Source organism: Gallinula chloropus (assembly GCF_964237585.1).
Source record: "Gallinula chloropus genome assembly, chromosome: 6".
In the NCBI taxonomy this organism is placed as follows: domain Eukaryota; kingdom Metazoa; phylum Chordata; class Aves; order Gruiformes; family Rallidae; genus Gallinula; species Gallinula chloropus.
Genome location: NC_140091.1, coordinates 10,086,986 through 10,102,108, shown reverse-complemented (window position 1 = coordinate 10,102,108; position 15,123 = coordinate 10,086,986). Strand labels below are relative to the sequence as shown.

At 41.2% G+C, this 15,123-nt stretch overlaps 1 protein-coding gene across 1 annotated transcript in view; it reads left to right on the top strand.

Moving 5' to 3' along the window:
* Positions 1-15,123, top strand: part of MAST2 (microtubule associated serine/threonine kinase 2) — a gene marked incomplete at its 5' end in the record, with an annotated part of 188,223 nt that overhangs the window by 159,106 nt on the left and 13,994 nt on the right. The window contains 10 exons of the mRNA XM_084266399.1: positions 997-1,129; positions 2,765-2,826; positions 3,466-3,551; positions 5,512-5,720; positions 6,991-7,129; positions 7,490-7,622; positions 9,033-9,198; positions 10,256-10,357; positions 11,942-12,064; positions 14,291-14,400. Of these exons, the coding sequence (XP_084122525.1) occupies positions 997-1,129; positions 2,765-2,826; positions 3,466-3,551; positions 5,512-5,720; positions 6,991-7,129; positions 7,490-7,622; positions 9,033-9,198; positions 10,256-10,357; positions 11,942-12,064; positions 14,291-14,400 (1,263 nt within the window). The remainder of the gene's footprint in view (positions 1-996; positions 1,130-2,764; positions 2,827-3,465; positions 3,552-5,511; positions 5,721-6,990; positions 7,130-7,489; positions 7,623-9,032; positions 9,199-10,255; positions 10,358-11,941; positions 12,065-14,290; positions 14,401-15,123) is intronic.

Genomic DNA, 15,123 nt, shown 5'->3' with positions numbered 1-15,123 from the left:
TCTTTCCTCTGTTTATCCAAATACCTTGACACCATCCTATTTGTTTTTCTTGTTTGCAGTTTTGTGCTCTTTTCTCTTGATGCTGCTGAGTGCACTCACATCAGTTCTTTCCAGATGCCCCCACAGCTGTATGCTGTAACTCTTCCCTTTGATCCTCTCATTTCACTAGGAAAGTTTTGAAGAACCTTGGCAAAGCTGCTCATGGCTGGTGACTGGTGAGGTTTCCAGAGGGGGAGTTACAGTTAACTAGTGAACTTGCTTCAAAGCTGAGTGCTCCTGCTGCCAAAAGCTTGTCTTTTATTTCCAGCTGTATCTTTTAGCCCTGTAAAAGAGATCACATCTTCTTACAACCTTTTCTTGCCCTAGAGATCACATACACCAAGACTAAATTGGCAAGGTGGTCCTGTGCTTTATCATACAAGAAATCTTACAGCAGTATTTCTTAGGGAGAAAGTGAAAACTTCTCTGCTGATAAAATACCAACTGCTGCTTTACTTGTAATTTTATTAGCAACTGCTACAGAATTGGATTGGTATATGGTTTGGTCAAAAGTGACGTCTGAAAGGTTTATATTGGCTTCACTCACCTGTCAGATAGAGGTGGCAGAAGACACCTCAGACCTCACTCATCACACACCTTTCCCTGGTCCATCTCCATGTGACAAAGCTTGGAGGTGTGTCCACATGGATGCTTTACACTGTCGTGATAGCCTGGTTTTGGTTCATAAGAAGTCCCTGTTTATGTCCTTGTCTTGTCTTGTTGTGCTTTGCAGATCTAAGCCAGTGGACATCCAGCAGCCTGTAAATGTCTGTCATTTGCAGAGCAAAGGGGGATGCATTGACAGATTTGTTGTAACTGAAAATGTTTTGCATCACTGCTGGGCCCAGAATTGACTTTGGATGTTTCCAAGGCATTTCCTATACAGGAGAGAAACCTTTTGTAATTGTAAAGCTGAATCATTTGCTTCTCTCTGTCTCTCTCACCACCCTGCTGTAGGAGTTTGATCCTGAAGAGTTCTACCATTTGTTAGAAGCTGCAGAAGGCCATGCCAAGGAAGGGCAAGGAATTAAATGCGACATCCCTCGTTATATTATCAGCCAGCTGGGACTCACCAGGGATCCCCTGGAGGGTGAGAACTCATTTTGTACTCTCCAAACTGCGGAAAGGATAACCAGCTCTCCCGGTCACTATGTAGCTGAAGGAAGCTTTTATTTTATTGGTTTAATTTGTAGGCCATTTTTCCATATTTTCCTTTTTGCTGTCAAATTCTAGACTGTCTTTTCCAGCCCCACGTCTCAAAGGAGTGTTACTGGGGTAAGGATCGCACATCAACAGTGACAGTTCTTTACTTACGACGTTAATAATGTCTCCCTGTATTATAGCTGAAACAGTGTTAGAAAATGGCTTTATGATTTAACTGTTTTCTCTGTGCTGGTGGACAGTAAAAGTAAATTTACCCAGTGTTTTTTCTGACCTGCCTGCCTGCTGGTGGCCTGGTTGGAAAGTATCCCATCATCCCGCTTTTTTGTCATCTCTGGGTGATTTTCCATGAGAAACCAGGGCTAGTATGGATTTTCAGGTGGAGGTGAGATTGTATTTTTACATCTTGCAGAACAACAAAAGCAAAGTAATACTTTAGAAGACAACAGCTTTTCTGCTTGGTGCCAGAATTGCATATGGTAAACTGAATACACTGTAAACCTACAGCGGCCCGGAAGATCCTAACTTTAGAATTTGTGAGTTAATATTTCTGCCTGGCACTTTGCTGGCTGAATCTCTCCTCTGATGACAAGTTCTACGAGCCTGCACAGCTTGCTCAGCAACAATAGAGAGTGTGGCAGCGACTCGGGGTTACTGCAGAATATTTCAGTGATTGAACCACACTTTTTTGTTTTCTCAGGAGAGCATAATTTTAGCATAAATTAGTAGTCTGGATGGGACTAGTTTAACTTCTGCAGTGTTTACTCAGAATGACAGTGACAGGTTGACTTCAAGTGAAGAGCTCTTCAGGAGAATTTCTACCAAAGATTGCTAAATGCAATTTAATAGCATTTGTTGAAATCTGACATTAAAGGGAAATTTCCTTTGATCCCTGTCATGGGAGAGAACCTTTCTATCACTAATTCCCCTTACTAAAGTCAAATTTTCTTTAGAAATGTGTGGAGATGTCAAGGTGCCTTATTTCTTTTCAGGAAGGAGGGCACCCAGAAATGTCAGTGATGTCTGTGTGGAGACTGGTAGTTAATGTAGAATTGGGTTTTGCAAAGTTTACAGCATCTCCCGTGACAGCTGAGTAGCCCAAACTAACTGACTTTCCCCCAGTTTGCTGCTGCTCAGCATTTTGCAGAATCAGACCCCTTTCGTGATGGGTGGTAGTTTGAAATGTAGTGCTTGTTCTTCTCCACAGCCCAGAGATGCCACCAGGCTATATGCAGATATGTGGGCATGGAATAGGTTGTAATATCAACTGGCTAATTGTTTCCCCAGACTTGCATCTAATGCTTTTACTTATTATAGAAACCACCTAGAATGCATCAGGCTGAAATGAGAACAAATAATTAGATTCATTCTTATATAAAGTACTTGCCTACAGCTTAATAGATGCTAAAGGTTATCACTGTATAATTGGGGTGACTTTTTACAGAGGGGAAAAATGTCCTTCCTCATCTACAAGCACCTCTTAAAATCCTGTTTGTCTTGTATAAACAAAGAGAATAGTGTTTGATTGAGATCATTAGGAGTAATCTTTCCTCTTTCTTTTCAGAAATGGCCCAGCTGAATAGCTATGACAGCCCAGACACTCCTGAGACAGATGATTCAGTCGAGGTAAAGCAATAATACACTTAGTCTAGCACTTTTTTTCTCCAAGAAAGAAGTAGTCTACAGTAAAGAATGAATTATAATGTGGAGTAATTTTAATTAAAAAAAAAAGTGCTGACATTTAAAAGCACGTGTTAAAATTGGAGTGTATACAGTCATAAAAATGTGGAAATTTACACTGTGCTGGTGAAATGCTTAAAAGTTGCAAATAGTCATTATCGAGTTTTGTTTATTTGTATTTTTTTGCAAACAAAAATCCTCTGGAGAAATCCTTCATATCTGTGTGTGTAAAATGTGATGTGAATAGAAGAGACTTGGCTTTAGTAATGGACTATGGGAAATATTTAATTATATAACTCACTAGGTTTCAAAAATCCTCAGTTATTTAGTTCATTGGTATTTTAAAAATCTGATGTTGGGGGAAAGGTTAGATTCTTACAGTCACTGATTGTGCTAATAATTGTGTAGGAAATCTGCAGGGGTCCTAGAGATCCAAACAGTTACCCTAAAGCTGAGGACTCCGTTGGTTTAGAAATGGATTGAGGTTGGGTGAATGCTGCTTACAGAAGAAATGGATGAAAAGATGGTCTGTAGAATGAAGCCATTCCTGCTCCTGATTGCCATTTTCTTGTCTTCTTTCCCCAGAGCCGTGGGGCCTCTGTCCAGTCAAAGAAAACTCCATCTGAAGAAGAGTTTGAAACAATTAAACTGATCAGTAATGGTGCTTATGGGTAAGGCTTTTAGACTTTGCTTTAGAATGAAATGCCATTGTTGTCCTACGCAGGGAAAGACTACAGGAAAGTTGGGGAAATGACTGGGTTTTGTTGGGTCCAAAGCATAAATGCACTTTGCTTGGGTCTTAATGAGGTTCCACACTTGTGATGTCTTCTGCATCTGGGAGATGACGTTTCTTGCACATTCGTGGAGTTTCTTAGACAGTAGCCCCTGCACCCGGACACAGTTTCTGGCTGTGGAGTCCTTACCTAGTGCTGAATTGACACACAGCTTCCAGCTCAGGAAAATTAGTTGCCCTACATTAAAGCTTTCAGACTGCAGTATTGCTAATCCCTCTTGTGGCATGAGTTTTCTGAAGCCCTTCCTAGCTGTGACCTCAAGCCTATTTTTCCAGTTACTCTTTCTGCACAGTTTCTTTATGGCAGGTAGGTGAAATACAGACACTTCAGTACTTTAGCTTGAGATGACAAAAGCATTCTCCCTGAACGTTATCTCTAGGGAAAATACTGTCACTTGGTTTATTGTGAGATTTCCCACGTAAGAGTAAAACAATGTCATTCCACCAGTCTGAAAAAAATTACTGTGCACCCATTTCCTTATTGCTTATCAAGGCAGTTTGTATTTCCTTTCATGCTGCCTGGTTAAGTCCTGTGATTTGTATTTGTTGAAAGGATAAATGAGTGAGGGTGATGTTCTGTAGTTGCAAACGTTCCTAATGATTCATTGCTACAGCAAGGATATTGAGGGAGTAGTTTATGCTTCCCTGTTCTTCCATGTATTTAGATTATATGTGTAACGTGGCTGTTTGTCAGCACTTGAAATACTAAAAGAAATGCTAAAATTACATTGGGGCAACTCTAGTGTGAGAAGTAGTACAGTAAATGCTGTTAGATTTTATTATCCATTGAAGAATCCAAACTGAAGTCGGTCGGTTAAAATTTTAACTGCTCATACAAACCTATCTGGAATTTTAAAGATGGGTCTTGACTCTTTACAGTTCATAAATCCTTACTGGTGAAGTCATTAGGCTGTAACTGAAAAGCAATGATATTCAGTAGGTCATAACAGCAAAATTTGAGCATGTGCTTGAGTGTTTTGTTGAAGTGGGTGCTTACTTAACAGCAACTCATTTAAAAAAAATAATATGTGCAAAAAGTGTAAGTATATATTTTAGTCAGTGAAGACACAGTGGAGCATGTCAAAGAGCTGTGTTATTAGACAAGAAGATTTGATGTCTTTTTTCAGTTGTCTTGCTGCACAGGCCCTATGATTTAAATGTAACTTTAAAAAGAGGAGAGAGAGGTGGTAGTTCTGCTGTTACCCATATCTCTCTTTATCCTGGGTATATTTCATAGCCAGCTGCTGGTGTGACACAAAACCACGTTAAATGTAATATACTCCAGAGAAAAGGAAACGAGTCCTGATTCAATAAAGCAACAAAACTGGATGAAAATTTTATTTGCAAACTGTATTATTAATGTGCAGGAATCTAATGATCTGCAAATGATAGAAATGTAAGAGGTACTTTACCCAAGGAAATCCACGGTGACAGTGTTGCGTCAAATTAATTTTGTTGAGCTTGGAAAGAAATCCTGCTGGTTCCATATATTTTGGACAATTTTTTTAAGAGAAATGGTGACTGTAGTTTTGAAAAATACATGTGCCTCTGCAATGGTGCTTAAGGACATTTGTGACATTTGTGTCTGAAATAACTCCTTGTTAGTCACATCAGCAACAACACCGCTTAATTCAAGTTGGAGTAGCTTTTGGGAGGAAACATCATGGGGATGTGTCCATGAGGAGCTTGGCACTGAGATGGGATTTTATGGAGTCACAGACAGGTCTGCCAGGATCTATCCAAAGCAGTTACCATCCCTGTTTTTAAAGAAAAACAAAACACAGTGAAACAGTTTGACCTGAAAACAGAACTTTTCCCCTTGGCGTGTGGTTTTCCAGAGCGGTGTATTTGGTGCGACACAAGACGACCCGTCAACGTTTTGCCATGAAGAAGATCAACAAGCAGAACCTAATTTTGAGAAACCAGATCCAGCAGGCCTTTGTGGAGAGAGATATCTTGACATTTGCTGAGAACCCCTTTGTGGTCAGCATGTTCTGCTCCTTTGAGACCAAGCGCCACCTGTGCATGGTTATGGAGTATGTGGAAGGTATGGTTGTCATTATCTACACCTGCAAAGGGACCTTAGGTAGGAGAGATGTGTAGTGTGCATGCAGTGTGTCTCCTCGTGAAGGATGATGTTTCTGAGGGATTGAGAAGATGTGTATCTCTGGGTGTAATACTGATCAGTGCACTGCTCTGGACATGATATACTGGAAAACCATCTCATGTGTGTGCTAGTCCTTTCTTCATGAAAGGTGAGCTCCATCAGCTCTGCGGTCACAGGGGAGGTCGTGATGCCCTGACACGGAGAAGTGTATGTTCTGCTTGGGCTGAGGTGGAGAAATGAATCATTCTACCACGAGCACGGAGTAGTGTAAGGAGATACTCTGTTTGTAAATCCCTGTGACTAATACAACCTGATTGCAGTGGAGCTGAGGGAACATAAATCCACATGTAGAAAACTGCTGGGGTCAGAAGTCAGCATGAACTTTCCAGTCCTTGTTGGAAAGAGATCCTCCCGCTTTCCTATGGGATGGCATGGCTAGATCAACAGGACGCTTGCTTGGCATTACAGTTAGAAAAAGGCAGTTAAGAAACACCACCAAGCAACAGTCTTTGTTCTTTGGCAGCCTTTTTTAAAATACAGCTGTTTGTTTGGGTTGTTCTGTAGGGTTTTCTTCTTCTTTTTTGCTTATTCTTTGGAATATTGTTTGATTTTACTTTACTACTGTATCTTAATGTAAGAAATATATTTCCACTGGTGGATAGGATTAATTTTTCTTATGGCTGGCTTGCTTGGCTGAACGCTTATGAGATATAAGCTTACAGTTCTTGTATCAGTGCTCATTCAGATAAACTAGTAGAATAAAACCAGATGTACTGACATTAAAAAAAATTAAAATTAACTTCTATTTGCATGTAGAAATGAGCATTGAATTAAATGTGTGCCCTGTGTTCCTTAAGAAGCTTGGATCAGAGGTCCACAGACCTACTTTCATGAATACCACTGTGTCCAAAGGCAAGGCTGCCTCTCCATGTGTAGGGAGAACCAGTTAGTGGTTGTAGAGGTGCTTATTTACTACTTCTGATATACAGCCTTTTAAAATAGTATATATCTCAGTGGTAGAAAGCGAAGAAATATATGTATGTGTTTGAAGCTCAAGATACAGTGTAGAGAGCACTTTAGAGTTCAGGCTAACAGGGTTGAGAGACAGCATTGAGGAAACTTACTGTAACCTGGTGTTGTAGACCTGCAGTTGCTCTTTCTTACTGATATTTCCTATTTCCCTGTGTCACATCTGCAACTTCTGTTTTAGGAGGTGATTGTGCTACTCTTCTCAAGAACATCGGTGCCCTACCTGTTGATATGGCGAGGATGTATTTTGCAGAGACTGTTCTGGCTTTGGAGTACCTGCACAACTATGGGATTGTTCACCGTGACCTAAAACCTGATAAGTAAGTCTTCAGCTCTTCAGAAGCTGGAGGGAGAAAACTGGTTCTTCAGGGACTTTCTCCATAGGCAGGAGGATATGGTGGCTGGACAGTAGAGATGGCATCTGACATGTAGGAGATGTAGGGAAGAAGTGCCTTCTGATATTATCTCAAAGCTGATAAAATTATGGGAGAAGGTGGAGAGTTGGTCACATCTCTAGTTGCCTTGGCAGCTCTGTGATACTCAGTTGCATAGGAGGTTCCTTCCAGCTCTCTGAAGGGGATGTAACACGGAGAACTACCTTAGCATTACCTTGTTTCTTTTTTTAAATTGTTTTGGGGAAACAATTGAATGTTGGATTATTTTGCTGCTTTTTCTTTCAGTCTCCTGATAACTTCCATGGGTCACATTAAACTAACAGACTTTGGATTGTCTAAAATCGGGTTAATGAGTCTTACAACTAATCTTTATGAAGGACACATTGAGAAGGATACCAGGGAATTCCTGGACAAGCAGGTAAGCTGAAAAATTTTGTCTGTTGTTGGGAGATCAGATGCAGAATTTTGCCTTGGGATAGAATTGGAGTTTGTAGCACCCACGGTCTGCCTCAACACGGTGCTGTGTGTTGTGGAATGGGAGGAACGTTTGTGCCTAAATTGGCATCGTTTGTTACTTCAGCTTCTTGTTTTGGAGTGATGCACTTCAGCTCTTAGTTTAAGTTATTGAAAGTGTGTCCCAAGCAGCAGTGCAGGTGTGAACAGAGAAGTATGTCTAGGGAATCTGCTTGGGCAGGGGGGTTGGACTCAATGGTCGATGATCTCTGTAGGTCCCGGATCTGTGAATGTCTAGAGACGTAGCATGGATTTTGCTGGAAGGTTGTTCCATGGTCTCTCCCTTCTGCCTGGAAAGTTCACGACAAGTTCCTATATGTTTCTTCTTGTAATTGTGTCTCATGGCTTAGACATCGACTTTTATCCCCTTGGTATTTACTAAGGGTCTTTTTTTCTCCTTAGCCTTCATTTTGCTAGGCCTAACCAGCTATGGTCTTTTAGGTAACAAGATAGATTTTCCCATGATGAGCATATAGCTCTTCCATACACCTCTTTCAGCTTGAGTTGGTATTTCCTGGGCATAGTTGACAGGAACTATACTGTTCTGGGTGCAGGCTCATCAGTGACTCGTATAATGGGATTGAAAAATACTTCTCTCTTCTGAAAATACCAAGAATTGCAGCTGAATTTTCTCTTTTAGCTGTGCCAAGTGTTAATGCATAATCATCTTGGGGTATTGTCCGTCTTTTCTTCTAAGTAACGTTTTTTTTCTAGCAGAAACTCTCTCTGGTTACTAGACCATGGTCTTGCACTTTACAGTGCAATATTTTTTATGACTGTTTTGCAATTGTTGCTGCTTCCAAGCCAGAGGCAGCCTAGATCTTCCAACGTGATTTCTTTAGCCATTGTCTGTGCCAGGTCTACCTCCCAAGTTCAAATGCTGAAGTGTGTAATCGTGCTGTGCTGCTAATTCTGCATCTGTGAAACCAAATTCTGCTAGCAGGGAGATGTGAGAGGTTTGTCAGAGCTCAGTTCCCAATCGCTGGAGCTGTGCCAGCAGACATCCATCAAGCAGACAGACCTACACACAGAGAATATGCCACTTTCCCCATATGGTTTACTATACGTGCACCAAAGAACTACTTAGCTGGCATGACCACACTAGGGATATTTCACAGTATGTGATACCATTCCTGTGCAGGTAATGTGTTCCTCAAATATAGGCTCTTGCTCCATGGAAGTAGTTCACAGCATAAAGTGGTTAGTGGCAAAACATTAACTCCCTTGTAAAGCTCGGTCAGGGAAGACAAAAATAAGCTTTGCTGTGAATCTGTCAATTTGTAGGTTTATTGTTTTATCCCATCTTTCTCTTGAGGTCTGTGGGACTCCAGAATACATTGCACCAGAAGTGATTCTGCGCCAGGGCTATGGGAAGCCCGTGGACTGGTGGGCCATGGGAGTTATCCTGTACGAGTTTCTGGTCGGCTGCGTTCCCTTCTTTGGGGACACGCCTGAAGAGCTGTTTGGACAAGTGATCAGCGGTATGTGTCTCTTCTGGCTCTGAAGGGGTTTCAAAGTGTGCTGGGGAATAAAACCTTGAAAATATTGAGGATCCACAGTTTAGCCAGGAAAGAAAAACTAGGTTTAAAATAATGGGGTTTAATTTTTAAATATTTATCTTTCTATGTCAAAGTAGCATTCATCTGAATCCAGGTATCAGAAGGTGCTGAGTTGCTTAACCATCTTGCCAGATAGTTCTGTCATTGTGCACAGTGTGGGAGTTAGGTAAATCCTTGTGGGATTGGGGAAATGTATTTGGGGATTTTTCTGTTCGGTCTTTTAGCTTAAATGATGGAGAATGTGAAAGGAGCAGCTGCCAACTGGTCTAATTCAGTCAGACTTCAGTTATCGCTTCTGTAGGGCCAAATGTCAGTCAATTAGTAATTGTTGTATAAATGAAATAAAAAGGAAATTCTAAGCAAAACAAATTGAAGCTGTTGTACTCGGTACCTTCACCTCTTGTGGCTTTTTAAACCTGTCTCCTGCTTGGAGTTGGACAAACGATTGCTTTGTGCTCTCTCAGGGAATGTGCCAGTGAAAACATTTCCTGTTGGGAATGCTTTCTGAAGCAGTAAATTTTCAACACACTTGGCAAATGTCCTTTGTAAAAAAACAAAACTGCAGCAAAGAACTAAACACGATGCATGAAATTGTTACCTGCAAATTGTTCTCTCTGTTCCAAGGATAACGAGCATGGAGTGTGTGGGCACGAGATACAGCCGCGGTATTGTCGGCATCATTGTTTATGGATTCTCATGGAAGTCCCATATCATACTTTATTAATAGAGTTCTAAATGCTTTTTTTTTTCCCTCCACAAGCACTACTTGGATTGACAGCAGCTTTAGCTGACGCTGAATTTTATGCATTTTGGAAAATGTCAATGCATGAATTATATTAAGTATGCAAGCTGCTGAGTTCAAGGTATTTACGATTCTGGGGCAGTACTGAACACCGTGGTTTATGGTATAGGAATGTGAATGGCTATGCAAATTGGCCATGAAGCTGGGAGAAAACGTTAAATCTCTTTGTGTCCCCAGATGAAATTGCCTGGCCAGAAGGTGATGATGCGCTGCCACCGGATGCCCAAGACCTCATTTCTAAGCTTCTCCGTCAAAATCCTCTGGAAAGAATGGGAACAGGTAGGAGGAGTGTTGTGCATGGGAAAGTATTGGCCAGAAGCAGGAAGAGAAGCTACCTTGCCAGTGATGCACACCCACCTGTGTTGATAAAAGCTCCTTTGGTGCTGGGAAATAGTCTGTACTGGCTTTGATGAATCCTGTGTGATGAAGCTCTAAGAGTCAGTGCAGACTGTATGTGAGTCAGACAGATAAGACTGTTGTGTTTGGAAACAAGAGAGGAGCATTGTCAGCTCAATGACATAACTTCTCCAGTTTGTGCTGTTCCATTAAAGGCTTGAGGTTTGTTTCTCCATTTGAGCAGGTTATAATCAGATTTCTTTGAAGTTCTCTGACTAGGGGCTTAATCCCCTGCATGAATGGGAACTCTGGGGTGTAATAAAATAAATTAAAACTTTCCCATTACTAAACACCTGTACTGCAGAATTCCCCAAACATACTGCAAAGTTGGGTGTGTATGTCAATCTTTCTGTATGTAACATCAAATTTAAATTTTTACAAGTCAACACCTCTCATTTCTTGATTGTAAATAAATAATCTCTAGCTACACTCTTGTTTTAAAATAATTTGTGGAATGCTGTGGCTTCACAGCACAGGTTGTCTTGATTCATTGGTTTGAGTTATTTAATTTTCGATTTTCAATTGTAAGCTATCCTTTAAGGATAAAATACAACCTAGATAGCAATTCCAAAAGGCACATGTATTCAGCAGACTTAATGCATGTGCATACAAGAGTGATGAACAGGTCATGAATTAATAATAATATCAGATGGTTTTCCCATGTTCTTCTTTACTTCGTATCCATGTACTTGAAAGATGTTGCTGTCATGGAAAAGATGCAGGGTTTCTTGCCATATAAAAAGAGTTGATAGACTGATTTTTTTTGATTTCTTATATACCTGTAGTGCTGAGACTGCTGTTCCACTTGGCATCTCATAGTGCCAGTGGCATTCAGCAAACCTTTTATCTCCTTTCCTCTGCTATTCTCTTTTTTAAAGAGACACTAACATCTTTTATGAATATTGATTTCATTTGAATGAAAATGCACATACTAGTAGACAGATAGTCCTTAGTTTCACCTTCTGGGTACCCAAGCTTCTGAGGTTAATAAAAAAAAGATAATAATTTGGGAAGATATGTAATCTCCTGCCTTGTTTGAAGCACGTGGATGAGCTTATTCACAAGAGTGGAGACACTCACGTGCCAAGTACCTTTCTGAGTTTCCTCTCTTTATTTAGCTATGAACAAGATGGCATTTAGAGTTGGAAATTTTAAATGAAGATGTTAATTAGGCCTTAATCTTGCAACTTGCTGTGGAATGTAACAGCAGATGCTTTATTCCAGCCAGTTTAGTCATGTGTTGTAGCTAAATAGGAAGAGGAGGTGGGAAGGAGGAAATCTTGTTCAGATTTTATCCTGCATCACCACTTCAGTAGAAGGGTAAGTTGCTTCTCAAGATTCCTGGAAAATCTGTGACTTAAGTGTACTTGGGTACATTCTTGTAGGCTCTTGGTATTTTTAGGGTTTGTTTTTCTTGTTATGCAAACGCTGAAAGAAATACTCTGCAATAAAAGATGCTTATTTCAGGTAGTGCCTTTGAAGTGAAACAGCATCGGTTCTTTAAAGATTTGGACTGGAATGGATTACTTCGACAGAAAGCTGAATTCATCCCACAGTTGGAATCTGAGGATGACACAAGCTATTTTGACAGTAAGAACAAAGATTCAGCCTAAACGGCAGCGTATTTTTCGTGCATATTTCCTTTAGGAAATTAATAGGGATAAGTCATTGTTAGAAATTGAATAAAACACTTGATGGAAGTTGCTTTCTAAAAGTTTCTGTGGAATGCCAAGTAAGGTTTCTTTGAAAGCAAATGAATTTTAAATGAAAAAATGGTGCTGCTGAAGTCAGTTGGCCTTTCAGTGGTGTCTGTGGTCCTGCCAGCCACGGCCGTGCAGTGTACGGAGCTGCAGTTGTTATACTGGGTTTGTTACAGTACTTCCAAAGCATGTGGTATATCCAACTTCCAGGAGTTTCTGAGCAGTGTTCTCTTTCCCAAGTGACCATTTGTAGCCAATGAATGTGGTGGTTGTTTTTTTTTTTTTTAAAAAAAGCCCAGCATAAAAAAAAAAACCCAACCCTTGAAGACAAGTATGTAGGGAAAATTCTTTGGAGATTTAAAGTAAGTTAAATTATTTTCTCTGCAAGTGTATCACATTTTAGTATTGTTAACTCTAATGAGATATGAAGTGAAGTGCCTGTCTGGTGTGTATAAATGTCTGGGAACTGCCGTGGTATCAGGGCTATGTAAGATTCCTGGTATTTCCAGATAAGCACCAGACAGAGTTGGTGCTCTTGGGAGAGAAGGGAGGAGTTGTAAGGGATGGAGAGTTCTCTGTCCCCAGAGTCTCTGCCTCCCTGGCTTTTCTCATTTGAGTGGGGGAACTGAGCCAGGTGGAAAGGGCTTGGGGGCTTGTTCCTGGTCAGGGGGATTGTTCCCCAACTCCAGCTGCAGCACAGCGTGATATCAGGGTATTCGAATTTCCTGAGCTATGGAATACTCTGCCCTATTTCAATGGAATCCTTTCCATCCTTCTCCCAGTGCCATGGGACTCGCTGACCCCTAATGAAGCACATTTTTGCTCTGCTCCTGTGTTTTGCTCAGGGTGAAGGGGGAGAGAGGGAGAGAGCAGCCTGCCTCTCGCCCCTCAGCTGCCACACAGCCCAAGCAGTGATCCTATTGAAATAATGCACTCCTGGGTTGGGGAAGAGGCTTTTAGGTTAAGGGGTGGGATGGAGAAAGAGGGAGCTGCAGACATCTCCATGTAGTCACATCAGAGAGCAGTTTGAGCGGTGGTGTGTTTTGTGTGTGTAGAGGTTCTGGTACAACGTACAGCTAGAAACCGAGTGGAGGTCTGTTTTCCCAACTCATCAGACGTTGGAACTGGAGCTGTGGTCACTGAGTTGGGGCAGTGATGGGGAGAGGCTCAGCACCACAGCCCTGAGCTGGTCCTGGTGGGTAAAAGCACAGTGGTGCAAATCACTGGGACTGTCGAGTAGGAACGATGGCAAATCCCCCAAGTGCCCAGGCATGCTCAGCAGGTTATCGGGGAGACTTTGATCTGAGCCCTTTACAAAGGCTGGAATTCTCACATCAGGAAATATCTCACATAGAGACTGATAAGAGTTGGCACTGCTGTTATAAACCCCGATGCAGAAAATTTTAGAATTTACAGGAGTGGCTTTCTGGCTGCTACAGTGCAGAAAATTTGGCTCAGTTTAGCTATCAGCTTTCTGTAGCCAAACTTATTAACGCCTGCCCTGCAAAATCCAATGTGGCTGGCTTAGAAATCCAGTGCTGCAAATCTCAAAGCACAAAATCTCTTTGGAGGCAGTTTAGATTTTCGCATTAAAAAATAGCTTTGCATATTGGCTGCTTGCCCATTTCCTTTCATGAAATCTAATCCTTTTTCTAGTTGGACGAGGGAGAAATATTTTTGGGGAGTAAATATTTTTATTTTTTAAAGAAGGCTTGTATCTATGTATGTATGTATGTATGCAGGATGGACTTTGTAAAATCATAAAGCTGTTCATTGAAAATTGGGACAGGGACTTGCTTCTGTGTCTCCTTCCCTATGATTGTTTGCCATAGGGAAGAAATATCCTTACCACAAAGGGTCTGCAGGTTTAGACACCTGCTGAGTATCAGCTGCTTTTAGAACATAATATAGCTGGTGATATAAGATTAATTCAGTAGGAAGGAGGTATTCTTCACTGCTAATTGTACAGGATGAGCAAGACTGTGTGTTTCAGTATTAAGGAAAATATCCTGCGTGGTGTTACGAGTTCTTTGTAAGTAGACAAGTAGGAATGCTCAAGGTGTGAGAGTTACCAACACTCCCCACACCAATTAAATGTGCCACATCTTGTTCACAGCCCGTTCAGAACGGTACCAACACCTGGATTCAGAAGAGGAAGAAGACACTAATGATGATGATCATGTGGAAATTCGTCAGTTTTCCTCATGCTCGCCGAGGTTCAGCAAGGTAGGAGCACGCTGGCTTGTTGAAAGGAAATATTTGGAGAGGAAAACAGTTTCATTGCTTCGTGAGGGGTAGATTTTAATCATGCAGATGATATGTGGGACTCCCATGGCATTCCGTATTCACTGAGGAAATCAAAACCTCTATGCATTGTTTGTTCTGTGATAGTTTGTGACCTGTTAGAAAGTGAGTGCAGGAATAATTGGAGAATGAGATTTTGTATTTCTGAATGTTTCCCTAATATGCAGAGTACTGCAGAGGTCTCTTCTGTGTCTGATTTTTACTAATCACTTGGATGCTGGAGTGGGGAGCGTCCAAAGCTTATTTGCTTTAAACAGTGTCATTCTGAAAGGGTCTTCCAGTAGGTGACGAGATGATATTTGGGTGAAAATGGATTCTGACATTTTAGAATCATGGTCTAAAATCAAAGGGAAGCCATGCAGCAAGAGCAAAGGTGGAGTTTCCACCTCTGCTGTTCGTTGTCTCAAATACAGCCTGTGGAGTGAAAGGGGAGGTGACAGTTTCAAAGAGAAGGATCTAGGCAGATAGTGTATCATGAGTTACACGTGCCACATTATTGAAGCAGAAAGCTATCGTAACAGGCAGGCACAAACATCTTCTGCAAGGCAAACAAAGAAATCTTTTCCATTTGCTTAACAGTAGGAAGGCTGTAGCTGGGGTACCCTGTCCTCTTCTGGGCAGTGGTCTTGAAAACAAACATGAACA